Here is a 17147-nt window from a genome sequence, read left to right on the forward strand (position 1 = left end):
CATGTTTTTTTTTCTGTTGATGATGACAGGCCGAACAAAGAAGCATACACGCGGATGGAAAGAGGCCTTCCAACGTTAGCAGAAGCGAAGGAGGAAGAGGCGTCAAACCCCATCCGCCACCTTCGCGGAACAAATATAGTTACATGCGCGTATTCGCACCTCGTTAGATTACATCGCTCTCGACATCGTGGAGTTCACACCCGGGCAGGCACAGGTCCATGTAGGGCATCTCAAACACGTCCTGCGTGGTCAGGTCCTCCAGGCAACCACTCCTGTCGAGTCGCAGAGCGGCGTCCCAGTCAGTGGCGGCCTCCTCGTACCGCTGCAGCTCCTTCAGCGTCAACGCACGATTTACCAGCGCATTCCAGTTCACGTTTGACAGCTGCAGATCGCAGTCTTTCGCAGACACCACGCATTTCGTGGGCAGGACGCAGTTGTAGTCCGCCAGCGCCTCCGCGTAGCGCCCCATCTGCTGAAACACCTTCGCTCGCTCGTGGTGGTACACGGCGGGGCACCGTGGAGCCTCCTTCGTGCCTCCGCTGTGCAAGATAGCGGCGGTGAAGGCCACAATTGCGGCCTCGTGCTTACCGGCTATGGCGAGCAGCACCCCATGGCTGTAGGAGAAGACAGGCGACTCCCGCAGCGTCGTGTCCACCTCCAGCGCCGACGTGAGGCTGGCCAGCGCATCGGCGAAGTCCCCCATCGCGTGTGCAACGCAGCCCCGCAGGTAGTACGGATCGGCGGACGTGGTCGCGGCACCGGCTGTGTCCGCGGGAGTCCCACACGCCTTGATGCACGCCTGCACGTCGCTCATCGCCTCAGCGTAGTTGCGCAGTGAAAAGTGAATAAAGGCGCGATGATAGAGGTAGGCCGGCACGCCGGCTGCCCCCACGCGGGTGTTGCGGCCACCCGCACGAGTCGCAGACGAGGCCGTCCCAAGCAGCACTGCCTCCACCGCGGCTGTGGCGAAGGGGAGGGCCTCAGAAAGACGGCCGAGTCGACGCAGCGTGACGGCGTACAAGTGTGCCGTCTCCCCGGGGGCGAGCCGATGAACCGTCAGCAACGACGGGCAAGGAGACGCGTGTTCCGCTGAGAGCCGCTCCGTTGACGTTTGAAGGGAAGAGGTCCGCGACTTCCGATGGGCCTTTGTCATCGAAGTAACGGCGGCAGCAGCAGCAGCTGCCGCACGCAAGGAGGGGAGGGCTGCGCTGGAGATGTCACTGTCGGTGGGGACCGGCGACGGCGAGCCCTTGCCATCTGCAGAGGCGCCGCCAGCCGCCGCGGTGCAGAGCTGCACGTTTTCCAGTGCGCCCCAGTTGTCCTTCAGCTCCACCTGCGCGACGGCCTCGCGAAAAAGGCAGGAAGCCACCTGCACCGCGTCGCCACGCTGCTGCGCGCGTTGGCGCGCCTGGGTAAAGAAGCGCAGCGCCAAGTCCGCGTACCCGCACGCACCGTACGCAAGTCCCACGTGCGTCAGCGTGAGCAGCTCCATGTCAGACGAAAATCGACAGTCAAATGTGGAAGACGTTAGCACATTTTCGTTGCTGTCTTTGGCATCTTTGGAGGCCTGCTGCATTGTCGAGACAACGTCGGAGAAGGCCCGCACGGCGCCGAGGGCCTCGTCTTGTTGATGCCGCACGATGCCGAGCAGAACACCCGCCAAGATGCGTTGCTGCCGGTCCACGTTCTTTTGAAGCGCTGTTGCTAAGCTCGTCGCGGCCATGTCCAGGGCGTGTCCGCAAAAGAGATGCACAAGGGCTATCGCGATCCACGCCGGTGCCGAGGAGGTCACCGCCGTGCGAAAGGTATTGTCGCGCTTCTTCGCGCTGGTTGCTACACTGCCTTCGCTCTCGCTGGCTCCCTGCAGCTCTGCGGCGGCCTGCAGATCGACGAGTGCTTGTGGACCCAATCCGAGCTGCAGCTCAATGCAGCCGCGATAAAAGCGTAGCAGCGCCTCCTCCTGCCCGCGCAGCACCGCCTCGTTCATGCTGGACAGCGCGTCGTTGAAGTTCCCGCAGCGCGTGTGCGCTAATCCAAGGTGCATCGGGTACACCACCGCCTGCGAGTCCATCTCCATTGCGCGGACAAAGAAGTCGATTGCGGACGTCGGTGAGGTGCCTTCGTGGTAGTGGGCGAGTCCGACGTCGTGGAGCACCGCGGCTCCCTCCCCACCCAGGTCCAACGACTTGCGCAAAAGTCCCTTCGCCTTTTTGTAGTCGTGACTCATCAAACAGCTGCGGCCGTACAGGGCGTAGACTTTGGGGCGGGTGCTTTCATTGACGTGCGACCACATCGACTCCTGCAGGGCACGCTGAAAGTTGAGCTGCGCCAGACTCACATGGCCCTCCTTTAAGTACACGCGTCCCAGCTCGTAAGCCCACATGCCGTTGTCCGGCTCGCTCTTCAGCGCAGCGTGGAGGTCGGCAATGGCGTCGGCGGGTCGCCCCGCACGTACGAGGAGGCTCGATCGACTGCCATAGAGCGAGGCGACGCGTCGGCCATCGCTGCTGCCGCGGTCCACCTCAATGGCCAGCGATAAATCCGCCACGGCAGCGCTGATCTGCCCGAGACGACTCGCCAGGTTCGAGCGCAGCACCAACGCGTTCACAAAAGTTGGATCTTGCTGGATTGCCCTCGTAAGCAGGTCTCCTGCTTTTGTGGGAGAAAAGTTGCTGTCGGCGAGGTGCGTGCGGGCCGCCTCGACGAGCTCCTTGCTCGACCGGGCATTCTTCACAGACATGAAGATGCGCTTCGCACGTATAGGTGCGGGTGAGTCTTTGTGTGTGTGTGTGCGTGCTTGTCGAGCAGCGCACAGAGGAGAGAAAGAAAAGAAAATAAATTCGTTCGTTTCTTCCCCCTTGTCTCAGAAGCGTTCCTCTGATCACCGGTTGCGTACGGAAAGGAGGAGAAAGAGCCAAAAAAAAAAACGTTGTGATGCGCAACAGGATTAAAGAAAGCAAATACAGATGAGAAGATTCGGAATGCGACGGTTGTGCGGACAGCGAAGGAGGGAAAGAAGAGCGGAGGATCATTTTTAGTGATGGCAGACACACTCTTCACATGGAGTGCATCGCAGGCGTTGAGGAAAGCGAAGAGGCCTCAACACGGATTTTGTTAATTATTGGTCTAATCGTTGCGTGATAACCGCTGATCCTCGTCTGCCCAGCGGAAAGACAAATTAAAGCGTCTTGGAGAAGCATCGAGATCAAAAGGATTTTTATCATGATCGACGTCATCGTGTCTTGAATGATTCGATGAGGCCAGGACAGGGAAAGAAACAAAAAAAAAACAAGAAGTTGGGTGCGAACATCGCCGTATAACAAACGCCAAGCAACGAAACCAGTACTAAATATATACAAGATTCGGAAAACGTATAAAAGAAAAAGACACAAATGAAAGCAATTAAAGACAGTAAACAACACCGAGACAATGCCGACGCACAACGATACAATTCGACACGGCTTCCGTTGAGGTTCCTCTCAAAACAAACGAAAAAAGATCCAAGCGAGTTTTTAGCATTCTGCTCCAACGAAATCTGCATGCCTGCGTCGCCAGAACACAATAATACTCTTCTTCTGCGACCCTTCGTAAACTGTTCAGTTGCTTGTCGTTGTCGTTCGTTGTTCCCTACTACCACCTCGGCACGCCGGTTACACGCACATCAGCTGCATGAGACGCTGATCAAGCGCGTCGTACGGCGGCTTCGGTGGCGGAATGAACAGGCCAGACGGCGTGCGAATCGATCCCCGCACCTGCTGATTCAACTCCGCTCCGGCACCGGTGACTTCCATGCCAGACCCGCTCGCTGCAGCAGCTGAGGCGACTAGCCCATTCGGGTCGCGCAGGCGGTCCTCGTCGTAGCCGCTCAGCTGATACTCACTCGCGATGTTGGTGAGGTAGGCGATGCACTTGTCGTTGGGCGGGGTGTACATGCCAAGACGCTCCATCATGCGCTGATTCACCGAGAACTCCGCGTTCGACATTGCCATCTCCACAAACTCGTGGCCAAATTTTGCCTCGAAGTTTTTGCGCAGCACCGCCAACTCCGGCACGGCGTCTCCAACCCGCGCGCTCGCCCACAGCACGGAGGTGATCGCCTCCTTCAGCTCCGGCGGGCAGGCGGAACTCGGGTCTTTTTTGTTCTTGTCCGTCCGCATCGGCTTGCTCTCCGCGATGAGCTGCACGCGGTTCGCCAGTAAGTCCAGAAAGAGGGAGAGTACCTCGAAGCCCTCGATGTTGACGTCCTCACGGATGCAATTCTCGACGCGGATGCGGGCCGAATCATACTTCTCCAGCGCGAGCAGCTCCGCAATGCCGCGCCGCTGGGTCTTGACGCTGTTCAGCAGCTTGTTCTTCTGCATGCCCAGGCGGGTGGTGGCCATGCGTATGTTCGCACGCACCTTCGGGGGGTCGAACCCGCCGGACGTCTTCGAGTTGATAAAGCTCCTCATAGGTGAGTACAAGAAGGTGCAAAAGGAGCGAGAAGGGGCAGGTATGTTTAGATATAGATGAACTGATCTAAATACAGGTGCGCTGTCCTCTCAGCAAAGGGTGAACTGGGGTGCGGGTTGGATCAGAAAGCGAAAGGGGAGAAAAAAGAGTGGTGTGAAATACGAGATAATGAGGCAAAGAATGAGACAATAGGAAAACCCTAAGAACTGCACAAAAGAAAAGGAAACTAACGGCGGCAAGGCAGCACAACGGTGGTTCCATTAAAGTTGTTTGAGAGCGTCAACAACGTAAACGGTGGACGAAGGGGGGGGGGGAAGGGGGTAGGTGAGTTGAGAGGGAAAACGAAAGCGAGGAGCGGTCTTGAGAGGGAATATGCTCGCTGACACCTTAATTGTGGGCCCTTCGGAATAAAAAAAGAGAGGAACAGAAAACACGGCATCAACCCCAAAAGTTCGAAGTGTGTTGACCGCACTGCCTGCCGGCACCTCTGAATTGCTGACGATTGCGAAAGCTGTCTGCATTTCTTCTCTGGGAGTCTCGTTTCACGGCGTTTCTTTACTTCGCTCATGAGGCTATGAGGCGCTCACTGACGAAAAGCGCCGCACACGTTAGCATCTGTGTGTGCAAACAATAATAATAATAATAAACGGTAATACGAGTAATAATAGGACGGACATGGAGAAACGGTTTCACCAAACAGTCGTTTGCGTTCCCGTTCCGTTTATTCTGGTACTCAATGTTGCCACTCATTGCACGCCCTCCGACAAAAAAACACCGACAAAAATAAATTCTTCCACCGCAAACAATCCTCAAAAGAACACAAAGAACACCTTGCGCACCCCTCACAAGCACGCAACCTTCAAGCACACACTAATGGTCATGGCGGTAGCGGCTGTGTTGGCTCGACAAATCGGCCCGACGCACACCAATGATGGTCTTATCGGGTGAGTTTAAGGGGACGTAGCGCTCCATGTTCTGCGCCGCGCGCAAAAACTCCTGTTTCACCTGCTGGAACTTGGCCGGGTGCAGGTGACGACCCAGATTCAGCCCTCCAATCCCAACGTCCTCGTACGGGTCCTCGATGCCCATGAAGTAGGAGTAGGTGCCCTTGCGGTGCTGCGGGAAGTTCCAGCCGACGTCCGCCCGCGTCGACAGCCGCGGCCGGCTGATGCTGACAACGTTCTTCTCGTAGTCGAAGTGGTTGCCGTAGTAAATAAAAAATCCGTGCAGCAGCTTCGCCAGCTCCACCGGATCGCAGTCCACGAGCGGGGAGTAGTCGGGGTAGCGCGGCATGTGCGCCGGGTGGGCAATGGACCATGGATCGACCCACTCCAGCTGCCGCGTCGCGAGCATGTAGTGCAGCAACAGGATCGTCACGGCGTACGAGGTCAGCATGGCAGCCGTGCCAAGACCGACGCCCGTCGCCTTCCCCCACGCCTTCGCCGCCATTGCGGCGTGTCGCGCGGGGGCTGGGCCGTGGTGCAAGTAGTGCCGAATCAGGTAGCTGTTCTTCACGCCGTAGGCCACAAATGAGATGTCCCACTTGTACATGTACATCTCCGGCCCGAAGCGGGGGTCGAGCATGTCGCGGGTGTAGTCCTCGCGCTGCCCACGCGTCATGATCTTGCCATCCGGAAAGAAGCCGACCGCCTCGATCGCCTGCTCGCGGGAGGTGCACTGCACCGCCACCTTGCACCCATACGTCGTCCGCTGCACCCAAATCCCCTCGACGTTCTCGCGGCCCATCTTCAACGCGATGTACTCCAAGTCGCTGTCGTCGAGGCAGCGATTGCGGATGTCCCACAGAGCGGTGCGGGAGCGGCGGTCTTCCTCTTCGGTGAACACCGTGTAGCGGGACCGTGCCACCTTATCCTCGTTCACGTAACGCAGCTTCACGACGGGTGTGCGGGCATCGGTCAGATTCAACAGGTTCGGTCTCAAGTAATAGGGCATGTAGCGCTTAATCACACTCCACAGACGCTCCACCCGCTTCGCCTGGATTTGGTGATTTGGGTAAGGGTCGTCGAAGACGCAGGCGAGGTCGAGATCGCTGCCCCACTCCATCTGTCCGTGAGTCACCATGGAACCGCAGCAGTAAATCTTCGCGTCTGGCGTCCACTTGTCGGCCAGACCCTGAAGCTGCTGTTGGGCTCGGATGGCGGTGCGGAACATGTGCTCTGGTCCGATGCGCTTGTTGTTCTCCTCCAGCAGCGCACGTCCCCACTGGGCGTAGTGGTCGTTGGAGGGGTTCAACGCAGCGACAGCGACCGCGGGAGAGGCGGCCGGCGTGGAGGACGAAGCCATGCCATTGTGTGTGGCCGTCGATGACGTGGCAGGAGTTGCGTAGAGTGCGCGCGTGATGGCCACAAAACAGCAAAGCGGCGACTGCGAAAGCATCCCTACTGTTGCTCTTGCTGTTGCCGTCTGTGAGATCGCTGGAGAGTGCGACCTTCAATTCAGATCTCTCGTGTGGGCAGCCGCACTGAAGCTAAACGCGTTTCGCACGCAGGGAACAAAGCAAGACACATAAAAAGGCTGGCCACAGAGAAGTGAGCGGGAAACAACCAAAACAGATAAATATATATATGCAAACCCAACAATGAGAAACCAGAGAGGAGCGAGGATTCTTTTTCTTTCGAATTGCAACACGCACGCAGGCACAAAACCGCTTGCCCTCCATGGGCACGCAGACGCTGCGCTCTTCGCGACATCAATGGTGTCAGCGGTGGCGCGCGCACACGCACGGCTCTTGTTCTTGTTCTTTCCTTTACCGGCATGAAACCTCGTGTAAACACGATGCTGCAGAAGGGGAGGGGTGTGGGCGTGAGTCGTCGTACACACCAGCAAATGATTTTAGAACAGCCATTCCAATGAGCAAGGAGGAATAGGGGTAAATACGGTTATTTTTATTACTAATTTTTTGATGTTCAAGTTCATCCACACTCTTCCGATAGTGAGTGATGAAAGGCGCCGCGCTGCCACACTATTCCCACCAGCAACCGACAGAGTGGGCCGTGTGTGTGTTTATATGCGTTTGTACTAATCACTCACTCCCCATCGCACAAGGCGGGGAAAGGGCACTCCGCTTTGAGGTGGCGCTGGGTGCGGCCGCGTCTCCACGTCAGGCTCAGGCGGTCGCCACGCGTCAACGTCGGCAGCAGTTCCGACACGGTGTCCGTGCGCTTCTCCGCAATGCAGTGCGTCCAACCGTAGCGCGACTCCCCGTGCATCACGGCGAGGGAGCGGCGGGGCAGGTACACGCCAATCGGTGCCGCTGCCTCTGCCGCTGGCGTGTCCCACCGGGTGTAGTCCATCACCGTGTAAGAGCCGAGCGAGACGATGAGAATGGCGTCCTCGAAGGCGGCGTGCGCGTCGACATGCGACGCAATCCCACACGCACCCATCTCACTGTAGTCGTAGTAGTTCACGGTGAGCTGATCGCACTCGTAGTCGCCCGGGTGAAAGGGGTAGTCGCCCACAATGCGCATCGAGTGGGCGGGGTCGTTGTTTTGCAGGCGTGCACGCATCCAGTCGTAAAACGACGGTCGTGCGTTGACTTCCTCGCCCTCCGTTGTGAGTTGGTTCGCACCGTAGATGAAGCGGCGATTAAAGTGGGCAACCCGACGTCGCGAGAGGTACTCCAACTGCAGCCGCTGTCGACCTTCGTGCAGCTCCGCCCAGATGGCGGCCTCTTCTCCCCGCGTGAGAAAGTCCTCGACCAGGTAGAGACCAGGGATGCCAGGTACCGCCTGTGACACACAAACCCGTGGACGTTTATCTTCATCGTCATGTGCACGCTCAGCGCGTTCACCGTGCCCCAGCAAACGCTCAATGCCCACCACCGGCTTCTGGAGCACGCACCTCAGCATCGTGCGCATGAGCGATACGTCGCACGGTAGCAGATACAAAAAGCCACACCCTCGCTGCGCAGATGACGTTGATGAGCCGCCTTTCCACAGCGACGCGGCGGGCGGCAGCTGCAGCACCACAACTCCGATCACCGAAGGGGGAAACGTGCTGTCGCTGCGGTTCTTCTCGCCGCTGCGGTCTGCCACTGCCGGCTTGCCGCTCTCGACGCATCTGCCGGAAGCAAGTGAATCCGGTGCAGAGGTGGAGTGCCCTTCGGCCTCGCTGGACGCGCGTGTGGTCGCCGTGCAGCGAGTGATGTCTTCTGCCGACACATACAACGCAAAAAGGCCGGTGCGGGTGTCAGCCTCCGCCTGCAATGCGAGTGGTCGTGCGCACAGCACGAAGGGGAGCGTGGAGCTGTACGCGAGAATGGTCTCGTTCGAAGATGGAATCGGCGGCTGGAGCAAGTGATGTGCCACCAACGTGGCACGGAGGTCGTGCGGGCTGCACCCGGCAAGAATTCCACCGTTTAAGGCCACAAACCCGTTTGCCTGTTTCCACGCAGGACACACAGGTGTGGCGACGCCACCCACATCGTACCTGCTCTCACCGCTCCCCTCGACGTCCGCTGAGCCGAAAGAGGAGGTCGTGGCCACGGCCGCACCGGTTTGCTGCGCTCGTGCAACCGAAGAAACGGCGAGTAAAAACCGCACGAGCCACTTCCGGCACGAAATCTCAATTTTTTTTAGCTGTCGCGGCGGTAAGACAGGGGGAGGAAGGGGCAGGTGTGTCTCCGCTGCATCGGTCGCCGACGACGTAGTGGATAATGCCGCCATAACTAAAATGCGGTGTTATCACTTCTCTTCATGAATACCCTCTGTGTGTGTTAATGTAAAGCACTCGCTTTTCGCCCCTCAAAGGATGCGGTGCAACGCGACGAGTATCATGTCAGGTGGTCCGATATCGTTTCATTCCGCAGAGCACAACAACGAACAAACAAAGCACCTCAACCAGGGAAAAAAAACGGGCTTGAAGAACAAAGGCGAAAGTGATGAATGGTGTCTCTCCACTGTGACGAATGAAAGCAGTCCGTCGGGATGGCGCTTTCCTTTCCTGCCCGGACACTCTCAGACAGTGCACGGACGCTGCACCGACTCTCCCCCTCTCTATCTCTCTCCCTCGGCGTAAGGAAAAGAAAATACAAATTGCTTTGGGGCGGTGCAAACAAAGAGAGGTGCACCCTGTTGATCGAATGGGGAAAGAGAGGCCCAGAAAATTGAACCAACTTATTTTTTTTTAAGATGTGCCCCTCAGAGTTCGCCACACCAGCAGCAGAGCCGACCTGATGGTGCGCTCCTTTTAATTCATTTTCTTATGTGGCTAGTGTAATAGCGGTGAAGATAACAGTGCTCGTGTTTGTTGTTTCCTGCCACCAGGACAAAAACAAAAAAGAATGATAATAATGCCCATGAATACGTCAAGATCATGCGTACACGCACACGCGCTTCAAGCACCGCGAAGACATGTTCTACGCGTGTGCTCGCGCTCCTCGCTGTCCGTTACGAAGACTTACGGCGAGCCTTCTGGCAGGTAGGGCACAGGCAGATCTCGCAGTATTCGCAGTACCATGCCCGTTTCTGAGTAACCAATTCTGCCGTGCTCAATACGACGTCCTGACAGCCGTGGCAAAGCGCGATGCCCTGCGTCATTATCGTCGGGATCCGCTTCGCCAGCTCGTAAGCGTTAGCGGCAAACCGACCGCGCCGTTTGCAGTACGGGCAGTCCATGGCCACCACCGCACCCTGCCTCGACTCGCGATAGTAGTCCCGCTGGACCTGATGCTGACTAAGAAAATCTCCCATGGGTCGTAGGACTGCCGGGTGTGTTAACGTTATAGCTTCTGTGTGTAACGCTCTTCTGGTGTTGTGGTTGTCGCTTTACGTGTTGCATTCTTTAGCTGCTTTGCCGGTACACATTCGTTTTCTTTTCTTCGGAAAAACGGAGATACACCACGAAAGTGAGGGATGATATAAACACACGCAAGTTGTGTAGAGTAGGTGCGATCCTCGCACGCAGCAGTAGGAAAACATGACGGACACCACGCGGCAGATTCCATTGCACGTCTCAGCAGCAGCGTGACGCTTCCTCGGTGCCTCTTGTGCTTTCGTCAACTCCCGCAGTCAGACAACAACGAGGTTGCAGAAGAACAAGACAGAGACTTCCGACCAACAACAAAAAAGAGGGGGTAAAAAGACCTGAAATAGCCCTACTTTGGTGTTTCCTGTTTCACATTTCAGGTCGTTTCCGTCCACTTCTCTTTGGTACTGTAATGGGGGGTGTTTATCAGCGCATCGCGCGTGCGCACGTTAATCGAACGAGAAATCACGGTTATCACCACTGTCGATCGTTGTCTGATGCAAATAAAAGAACCTTCAACGCAGAAAACAACAACAATACGAGTTAATCCACCCATGAAGACATCCACAAAAAAACTTGGAAGCCACCACTTGCACGCGCGAAACCACTACAGATCTCCTTCCTTTTATGGGTTTTCAACCGCGTCTCTGCCGCTGACAACGTGCGGCAACCGGGGCGTCGTCATCCACGTCGTCCTCGCCGCCGGCCTCGGTGTCCGCGTCAGCAAACTCCCACCGACGCGCGCGCTTCCAGCGGCTCGCAAAGTAGGCCTGACGCTGCGCCACCGCCTCTTCGGCGGAGTCGGCCAGGTAGAGCCACCCATCCGCACCGCCATCCGGCACCTCCGCCTCGCCATGCTCGTCCTCTGTGGCGGACGGGAGAACCGGTGCGGCTGCATCCGGCTGCGCCGATGTTGCCCCTTCCGCGGAGGAGGTGGGGGGCGTGCACATTGCCTGCTTCGTCTCGGGGGCAGCTGCGCGGCCGTCGCGATTGCGCAACTCCTTCAGCGCCTTGCAGGATGGATCGAGCCGGATCGGTCGCACGTTCCAGTTGTGCACGCGAAGCAGCCGCAGGAAAACAGTCATTTCACTGCAGGTCGGCCACTGTGTCCGACTCGGCAGCACCGGCCGGTACTCTTTCATCTCACTCAAATGCGCGTCCTCAGCTGCCGTCTGCGGACGACGCACCGCCAGCGCCCGATCACGCGCGGCCAACGTATCATCCAACGGCGGCAACGCATTCAGATCGGCATCGACGACGTCGGCCGCAATGGTGCGAAAAGCGAACGCCTCAGCGGCGTCGTCCACCGCGCCGGCCCACGCCTTCTGCACCGTCAACAGCCGCGTTCCCTGTAGTCCACACAAGGAGCGATTGTAGCCGTGGTAGGTGGACTGGGCCAGGTAGAGGTACGGCCCGGGTGCCAGCGGGGTCGTGACGCGCCGCTCCGGGTTGAGGGCGTCGTCGAGCATCGACTCCCGCGCCCCGCGGCACACCGCCAGCAGCGACCCAACCACCTTGCGAATCATGTTCAGCAAGAAGGAACCGCCCTCAATTTGAAAGAACACGAAAGGCAGCACTGTCGTCGGGCCAGCAGGGAGCTGCACAGCGGACGTCGCGGCAGCCTTCGCGCTGTTCGCACTGCCGTCATGTTCTCCGTCGGCTGCAGTAGTGTGGAGGTTGGCGGTGTACTCGGAGAGGCTGGCGCCGTGCAGCGGCTGCGTCGTCTCGCTGTCGACACGCGTCGCACAAGGGAAGAAGAAGACACGCGGAAGAATTTCGCAGCGGTAGATGACGCGAAGGGCCTCATCCGTGTCCGGCTGGACCACCTTCGCACTCACGCTGGACCGGTTGGCGTCGATATCAACGGAGAAGTTATGGTAGCGGCGGGACAGGGTGAAGCGGGAGGAGAGAATTCGATTGCACAGCTTTATTTTCTCCTCGGTGTCATGCACCCACGAACGCGCCGGGGGGGCCGCCTCCGCCGCAGCGCTGTCTGGCCGCGTCAACGATGTGGACGCTGCGGTAAGCCTTTTAACATTCATGTAGGGAACACCGTGTAGGGTGTGCTGCGCCGCCTTGCTGAACTCCGCCAGTGCCTGCAGCTGCGCGAAGCAGCCGGGGTAGTACTTCTCCAGCGCGGCCCACGTATCACACGGGGGCAGCAGCGCGTACAACGGCAGCATATAGCGGTAAACCCGTCGATTGCAACAGTGGCGAGGGATAAAGTTGCCAGCGAGCAGCATCACGTGCGCCACCCTCACCGTCACTGGGAGGTGCACGTTGACCTTCTCCCGCACGCCTTCGAGCCCACCCGCACGCTCGACGACCTCATTTGGAATAAAGAGCGAGATCATGTTGCGGATGGCATGAACACCGCGGTCGGTGCGGCAGGAGCGGGCAAAGTGATGCTGTTCACCCTCCGGTCGGCCCCGCACGATGTCGGCGATGACGCCTGCGTCTTTCAAAGCCTGGAGAAGAACCCCTTCGATGGTGTGACAGGTGGGGCCGTGCACTTGCAGTTGCAGTCCGCGAAATCCAGCCCCGCTGTAGACGAGGCACAGGCCGAGGTGGGCGTGATCTCGCGGGGCCTTAGCGAGCGACACCCGTCGGTGATCCGGCCGTCGTTTTCTGTCGCTTCCTTTCATTACTTTGTGTGGGATCACTGTTTATTTCTTTTTTCAGCCGCACTTTGCGGTTTCAGAGGTCAGCAAAACGCGGTGGGCGGTGACTCAGAGCTAGTTTACTGCTGCGCGTCTTCACGTCTTTCAGTTAACAGACTCGGAAATGCCGTCTTGCCCCTAAGAAATAATTTTGAAAAGGGAAAAATTGATTTGAGCCGTGCAAAGCGAAAAAAAATGGAGTGAGGGAGATGACGGAGAACAAAAGACCTCGAGGGTGTAAGGAAAGAACACAGCCGTGAAATCATCAGCGACACTTCACGCAGAACCATGTAGAGCCAATAAAAGGAAACGAGAACGCGGTAACGGCGATGAAACTCGAGCAACAAGACTCCCGTTGTTTTCAGCCTTCATCGTGCTGCAGAAGTCCATTACGTCCTGCAGGAGAGGCGGGGGGAGGGGGAAAGATGAGATGACCTCCCAGTGCTGAATGACTTGACTCATTTACTTGGTTCAGCTAATTCGCACTTTGTCAACAGGAAAAATGAGGTGGTTGCGCTCCACAATAGTATTAAGCTGGCGTAGGTAGAGAGCCAGGAGAGAAAAAAAAAGGCCGTAGACACCAGCATCACATACGAGAGGAGGCAAGCAAACAATAGAAAATTAAAAATATGCCTCGTTTCGCACTTTAAGTGCTCTCATCACGTTTCCTTCGGTCTCTTTTGTTTCCTTTTCTTTCTAAGTTTGCTCTCGCACCATCGCCTTCATCGGATGTGCTTGAATGCGTGTCTCCCTTCGATGCTCCACGACAGGAACACCCAGACGCACACACAAAGGAAGACGCCATAAAGTAATACAAGAGCGACGTGTGAACTCGCAGAAGGAAGACAACTGCATAGTGGAAATCATAACAATAATAATAATAGCAATAAAATGTGCAAATATGTACTTATATATATATATATATATATATATATATTAAAGTTTGTGTGGTAGTGCCATCTTTATCGTGCATTCACGTGCCTGCAGCACGCGCAGGGGAGCAGGCGAGACTGAGGAAAGAGAGAGGGAGAGGGGACGACCGCAGAGACCGTTGAGACCAGGCGTCGTGCGAAGTTCAAAAAAAAAAAACAAGGAAAGGCAGCCTTATAACTCCTGCAAAAGTGAACCAACACAGCTGCAACTCCCAGTGTGTGTCTCTCCCCCCTTCTGTCATCACATGTCATCATCTCTTTTCTCGTCTTGTTGCGCAGACGTCATTTGAATATTTCGACTTCATTCCTGCTGCTCGGCTGCACGGTCCACCTGCTGCACGATGGCGTCGATCACGGCGGTGACCGCCTCCACCGTCTGCGAGGGCTCCGCCGTCACAAACGCGTGGCCCTGGTCCTCTGCGAGGGACAGATTCGGGTCAATCGGAATGGCACCCAAGAACGCCACGTCGTACATCTCCGCCAGCTTCCGCCCGCCACCCTTGGCGAAGATGTCCGTGCAGTGCGCGCAGTAGGGGCAGACGAAACCGGACATGTTCTCCACAACGCCCAGACAGCGCAGGTCCAGCTTGTGGCAGAAGGACAGCTCCTTCTTCACATCGTCGGTCGATACATCTTGCGGCGTGGTGACGACAACCGCCCCGGCAGGATGGAACTCGCGCAGCACCTCGCAGAGGGTGAGATGCTCATCGCTCGTGCCGGGTGGGGTGTCGACGATGAGGTAGTCCAGCGGGCCCCAGTCCACGTCCGTGGCGAACTGCTTAATCATCGCATCCTTCTTCGGACCACGCCAGACAACCGCGTCTTTGTCGCTAGGCAATAGGTAGGCAATGGACATCACCTTCAGGTCAGCCGGCGCTGCAGCAGCGGTGGCATGTTCCGTGGTGGTGGCCGCCGTCGTCTCGTTGACACCACCGTTGGCATTCCTGCCGTTGGTCGCCGCGGTCAGTGAAACCGGGATCCAGCCTCGCTCCCCACGGTAGACATCACACCCTTCGAGCCCACAGATCTTCGGTACACTCGGACCGCAGATATCCACATCAAGAAGACCGACCCGCTTGTGGTGCACGTGCGTTAACGCGAGGGCGAGTTGGCAGGCCACAGTAGACTTGCCGACGCCGCCTTTGCCGCTCAGCACCAGAACAATGTGATGCACCTGCGCCAAGCCCGTCACTGCAGTTGGAGATGCGGTAGACATTGCGGATGACTTCGGCAGTCAAACCTGAATGATGTAAGAAAGAAGTGAGGAACAAAAAAAAAACGCGAAAGCGAATGGAGTTGGCGGCACAAATAAGACGCAATGAAAGAGGGAAAAGAGACAAGTGATGTGAGCATCGTTGCGAGTAAATACAGGAGGTGTTTCGCAACGCTGTTGTTGCTCCTTTCGAGGGCGGCAATGTCGGAGGATCAGCGTGGAGTAATGCGGGATCGAACGCACCAGCCTGCCGTACACACACACACACACACAGACGCACACTTCGTGCGCCACCACCACCACCGTACTCAGGAGAAACGAAAGAAAAAAAATAGACGGCGCAGCAGAACAGACAGAGAGCCTAAGAGCGCAGAAAGGCACTTCGAGACGATTAGCCCTCGTAGATGCGACATGGCCACAATTGTCCCTTCCTTTACTTTGAGGAACTGTACAGACCTGCACAGAAGGAGCGCACCGGCGTCTCATCGCCATCCTCTCCTCTGCAGTATTTTCATTTAAAAAAAATAAGAAGGACATAAAAAGGAAAGAGGGTGTACCCTCAGAGCGGCACAGACTTCTGCGTCTTCGCATCTTCCTCCTCGGCAAGGCGCTGCACCGCCGACCACACCTCCTGAAGTTGTCTCCACGCCTCGGCCGGGTGGGTGAGGTCGATGACGAAGTGCTCCACCGAAGAAGCTGCGTCGTCGACGGCGACGCAGCCGCGCAGACGATCTTCGTCGCGACGAGCCTTTCCTCGCACGCCGTCTAGCAACTCGCCCAGGTTGTGGTAACCGCACAGATACATGGCGCCCGCGACGGTAGCGCCAACCCCCAGCAACGCGTACGCGGTGCCCCACAGCAGCGCACGGTAGGCCAACAGTAAATGCTGCCGCCGCGGACGCTTGTCCTCCTCAGTGGTCGTCTCCGCAGAAGTTCCTTCCTCTTTTGGAGGCCCAAACAGCAGATCCTCGAGCGGGTCCGTTGTTTTCACAAAAAAGGGTGTGGTCGACGGCTTGCCGCCTGCGCCGTCAAAGTCATTATCGTCTGCCGCGTCTGCGGTGCTAGCCGACTCCGGCGCCGGCGCCACGACGTTTTCTGGACGTATGTAGCGCTGCTCTAACGCAAGCGCGTCTGGCAGTTGTGCCTGCAGCTCGCGCAGCGTCGGGATCATCTGCGCCACCTCCCTCGCACTCGGCACGTTCGTCTCATTCACCTGCGCAGGGGTGAGTTTAAATTTTGTGGTACTGCGGAACGGCATGTGGGACGACGTGGGAGGCCCTGCCTTGGTGGACGCTTGCCGGCGGCCGACGGTCAGCACTAAAGGTTGCCAACGGCCCCGTTTGCTGGTGCACGCTGAAGCGCCACTACGCACTCCACCGCGCAGCACGGCCGCGTGGGCGGCGTACATATTCAGCCTAAATATGAAAACGTGTAAAGCGGAGAAAAACGACGCAAACCGAAAGCACCCCCGTGGAATCGTCCAGTGGCCAGCAAGAAAACAGGTACCTTAAAAACTGTCAAAACCAAGCCGTTTGTGAAGATTCTTACGTTCATTCGAGAGCGGCTGCTCCCCGTTTCGTTCCTGTCGCCTTTTTTAATTTGTATTCCCACGATTATGGCAATTGGGTGAAGAAAGGCGAAGAGGACACGTGTGAAGGTCCACGCAACGGCTCCTGTCGCTCTGCATCTATCAAAGAGTAGGAGAAGGAGGGGGGGCACAGGGAAGTCAACGCCGACAAAGGACGCGAAAGAAGGACGACACCCTCCCAAAAAAAAAGCATTAAGGTTTTCTTTTCTTAAAACCGCAACACACGCGACAAGAATCAAGGGGAAAAAAGGAGGACCCCTTGTGTGCCGGTGAAGCCGGTGGTGCAACGTCGTCGACCGAGAAGATGCGTCGGCGGAAGGGACGACCACCACGCGTAGCTCCCCTCTTTACGCAGAGACGAACGTGCTCATTTCTTCTAAAAGTTGCGTTCGTGCTGTTCTCCGTTTCTTTAGCTTTTCTGGCCATGGTAAAAGGCACGTTCACCACAACCGACAACACTTTTGAGGGATGTGGCTGGTAATTCTGTGGAAGCCCGTGAGATCAGTCAAAGACACACACACACACACACACAAAAG

General features: G+C 57.1%; 8 protein-coding genes across 13 annotated transcripts; all 8 read right to left on the reverse strand.

The window, feature by feature from the left end:
* Positions 1-163: 163 nt before the first annotated feature.
* On the reverse strand, positions 164-2878 carry ABB37_00823 (hypothetical protein; the record flags this gene model as incomplete). Its single annotated transcript, XM_015797174.1, has 1 exon — positions 164-2878. The coding sequence occupies exon 1, from the start codon at positions 2738-2740 to the stop codon at positions 164-166; it is 2577 nt and encodes an 858-aa protein (XP_015665182.1). The 5' UTR covers positions 2741-2878.
* A 772-nt stretch (positions 2879-3650) lies between these two features.
* On the reverse strand, positions 3651-4679 carry ABB37_00824 (hypothetical protein; the record flags this gene model as incomplete). Of its 2 annotated transcripts, none has more annotated exons than XM_015797176.1 (1): positions 3651-4679. In XM_015797176.1, exon 1 carries the CDS (start codon positions 4449-4451, stop codon positions 3651-3653), a length of 801 nt encoding a protein of 266 aa, XP_015665184.1. In that variant the 5' UTR covers positions 4452-4679. The 2 variants fall into 2 exon arrangements, with proteins under 2 accessions (XP_015665184.1, XP_015665183.1); XM_015797175.1 differs by having other exon boundaries at positions 3651-4557.
* A 643-nt stretch (positions 4680-5322) lies between these two features.
* Positions 5323-6988, reverse strand: ABB37_00825 (putative mitochondrial RNA editing 3' terminal uridylyl transferase 2; the record flags this gene model as incomplete). Its single annotated transcript, XM_015797177.1, has 1 exon — positions 5323-6988. The coding sequence occupies exon 1, from the start codon at positions 6847-6849 to the stop codon at positions 5323-5325; it is 1527 nt and encodes a 508-aa protein (XP_015665185.1). The 5' UTR covers positions 6850-6988.
* Positions 6989-7499: 511 nt separating this feature from the next.
* Positions 7500-9330, reverse strand: ABB37_00826 (hypothetical protein; the record flags this gene model as incomplete). Of its 2 annotated transcripts, none has more annotated exons than XM_015797179.1 (1): positions 7500-9330. In XM_015797179.1, the coding sequence occupies exon 1, from the start codon at positions 9135-9137 to the stop codon at positions 7500-7502; it is 1638 nt and encodes a 545-aa protein (XP_015665187.1). In that variant the 5' UTR covers positions 9138-9330. The 2 variants fall into 2 exon arrangements, with proteins under 2 accessions (XP_015665187.1, XP_015665186.1); XM_015797178.1 differs by having other exon boundaries at positions 7500-9307.
* A 530-nt stretch (positions 9331-9860) lies between these two features.
* ABB37_00827 (hypothetical protein) lies at positions 9861-10520 on the reverse strand (the record flags this gene model as incomplete). Of its 2 annotated transcripts, none has more annotated exons than XM_015797181.1 (1): positions 9861-10520. In XM_015797181.1, the coding sequence occupies exon 1, from the start codon at positions 10161-10163 to the stop codon at positions 9861-9863; it is 303 nt and encodes a 100-aa protein (XP_015665189.1). In that variant the 5' UTR covers positions 10164-10520. The 2 variants fall into 2 exon arrangements, with proteins under 2 accessions (XP_015665189.1, XP_015665188.1); XM_015797180.1 differs by having other exon boundaries at positions 9861-10290.
* Positions 10521-10853: 333 nt separating this feature from the next.
* ABB37_00828 (pseudouridylate synthase-like protein) lies at positions 10854-13017 on the reverse strand (the record flags this gene model as incomplete). Its single annotated transcript, XM_015797182.1, has 1 exon — positions 10854-13017. Exon 1 carries the CDS (start codon positions 12861-12863, stop codon positions 10854-10856), a length of 2010 nt encoding a protein of 669 aa, XP_015665190.1. The 5' UTR covers positions 12864-13017.
* Positions 13018-14111: 1094 nt separating this feature from the next.
* Positions 14112-15051, reverse strand: ABB37_00829 (nucleotide binding protein-like protein; the record flags this gene model as incomplete). The annotated part of the gene is made up of 1 exon (XM_015797183.1): positions 14112-15051. The coding sequence occupies exon 1, from the start codon at positions 15024-15026 to the stop codon at positions 14112-14114; it is 915 nt and encodes a 304-aa protein (XP_015665191.1). The 5' UTR covers positions 15027-15051.
* Positions 15052-15582: 531 nt separating this feature from the next.
* Positions 15583-16711, reverse strand: ABB37_00830 (putative mitochondrial hypothetical protein; the record flags this gene model as incomplete). 3 transcript variants are annotated; one of them, XM_015797186.1, is made up of 1 exon in its annotated part: positions 15583-16711. In XM_015797186.1, exon 1 carries the CDS (start codon positions 16429-16431, stop codon positions 15583-15585), a length of 849 nt encoding a protein of 282 aa, XP_015665194.1. In that variant the 5' UTR covers positions 16432-16711. The 3 variants fall into 3 exon arrangements, with proteins under 3 accessions (XP_015665194.1, XP_015665193.1, XP_015665192.1); XM_015797185.1 differs by having other exon boundaries at positions 15583-16705; XM_015797184.1 differs by having other exon boundaries at positions 15583-16697.
* Positions 16712-17147: the final 436 nt, after the last annotated feature.

This window comes from Leptomonas pyrrhocoris, assembly GCF_001293395.1.
Source record: "Leptomonas pyrrhocoris isolate H10 chromosome Unknown, whole genome shotgun sequence".
Taxonomy (NCBI): Eukaryota; Euglenozoa; class Kinetoplastea; order Trypanosomatida; family Trypanosomatidae; genus Leptomonas; species Leptomonas pyrrhocoris.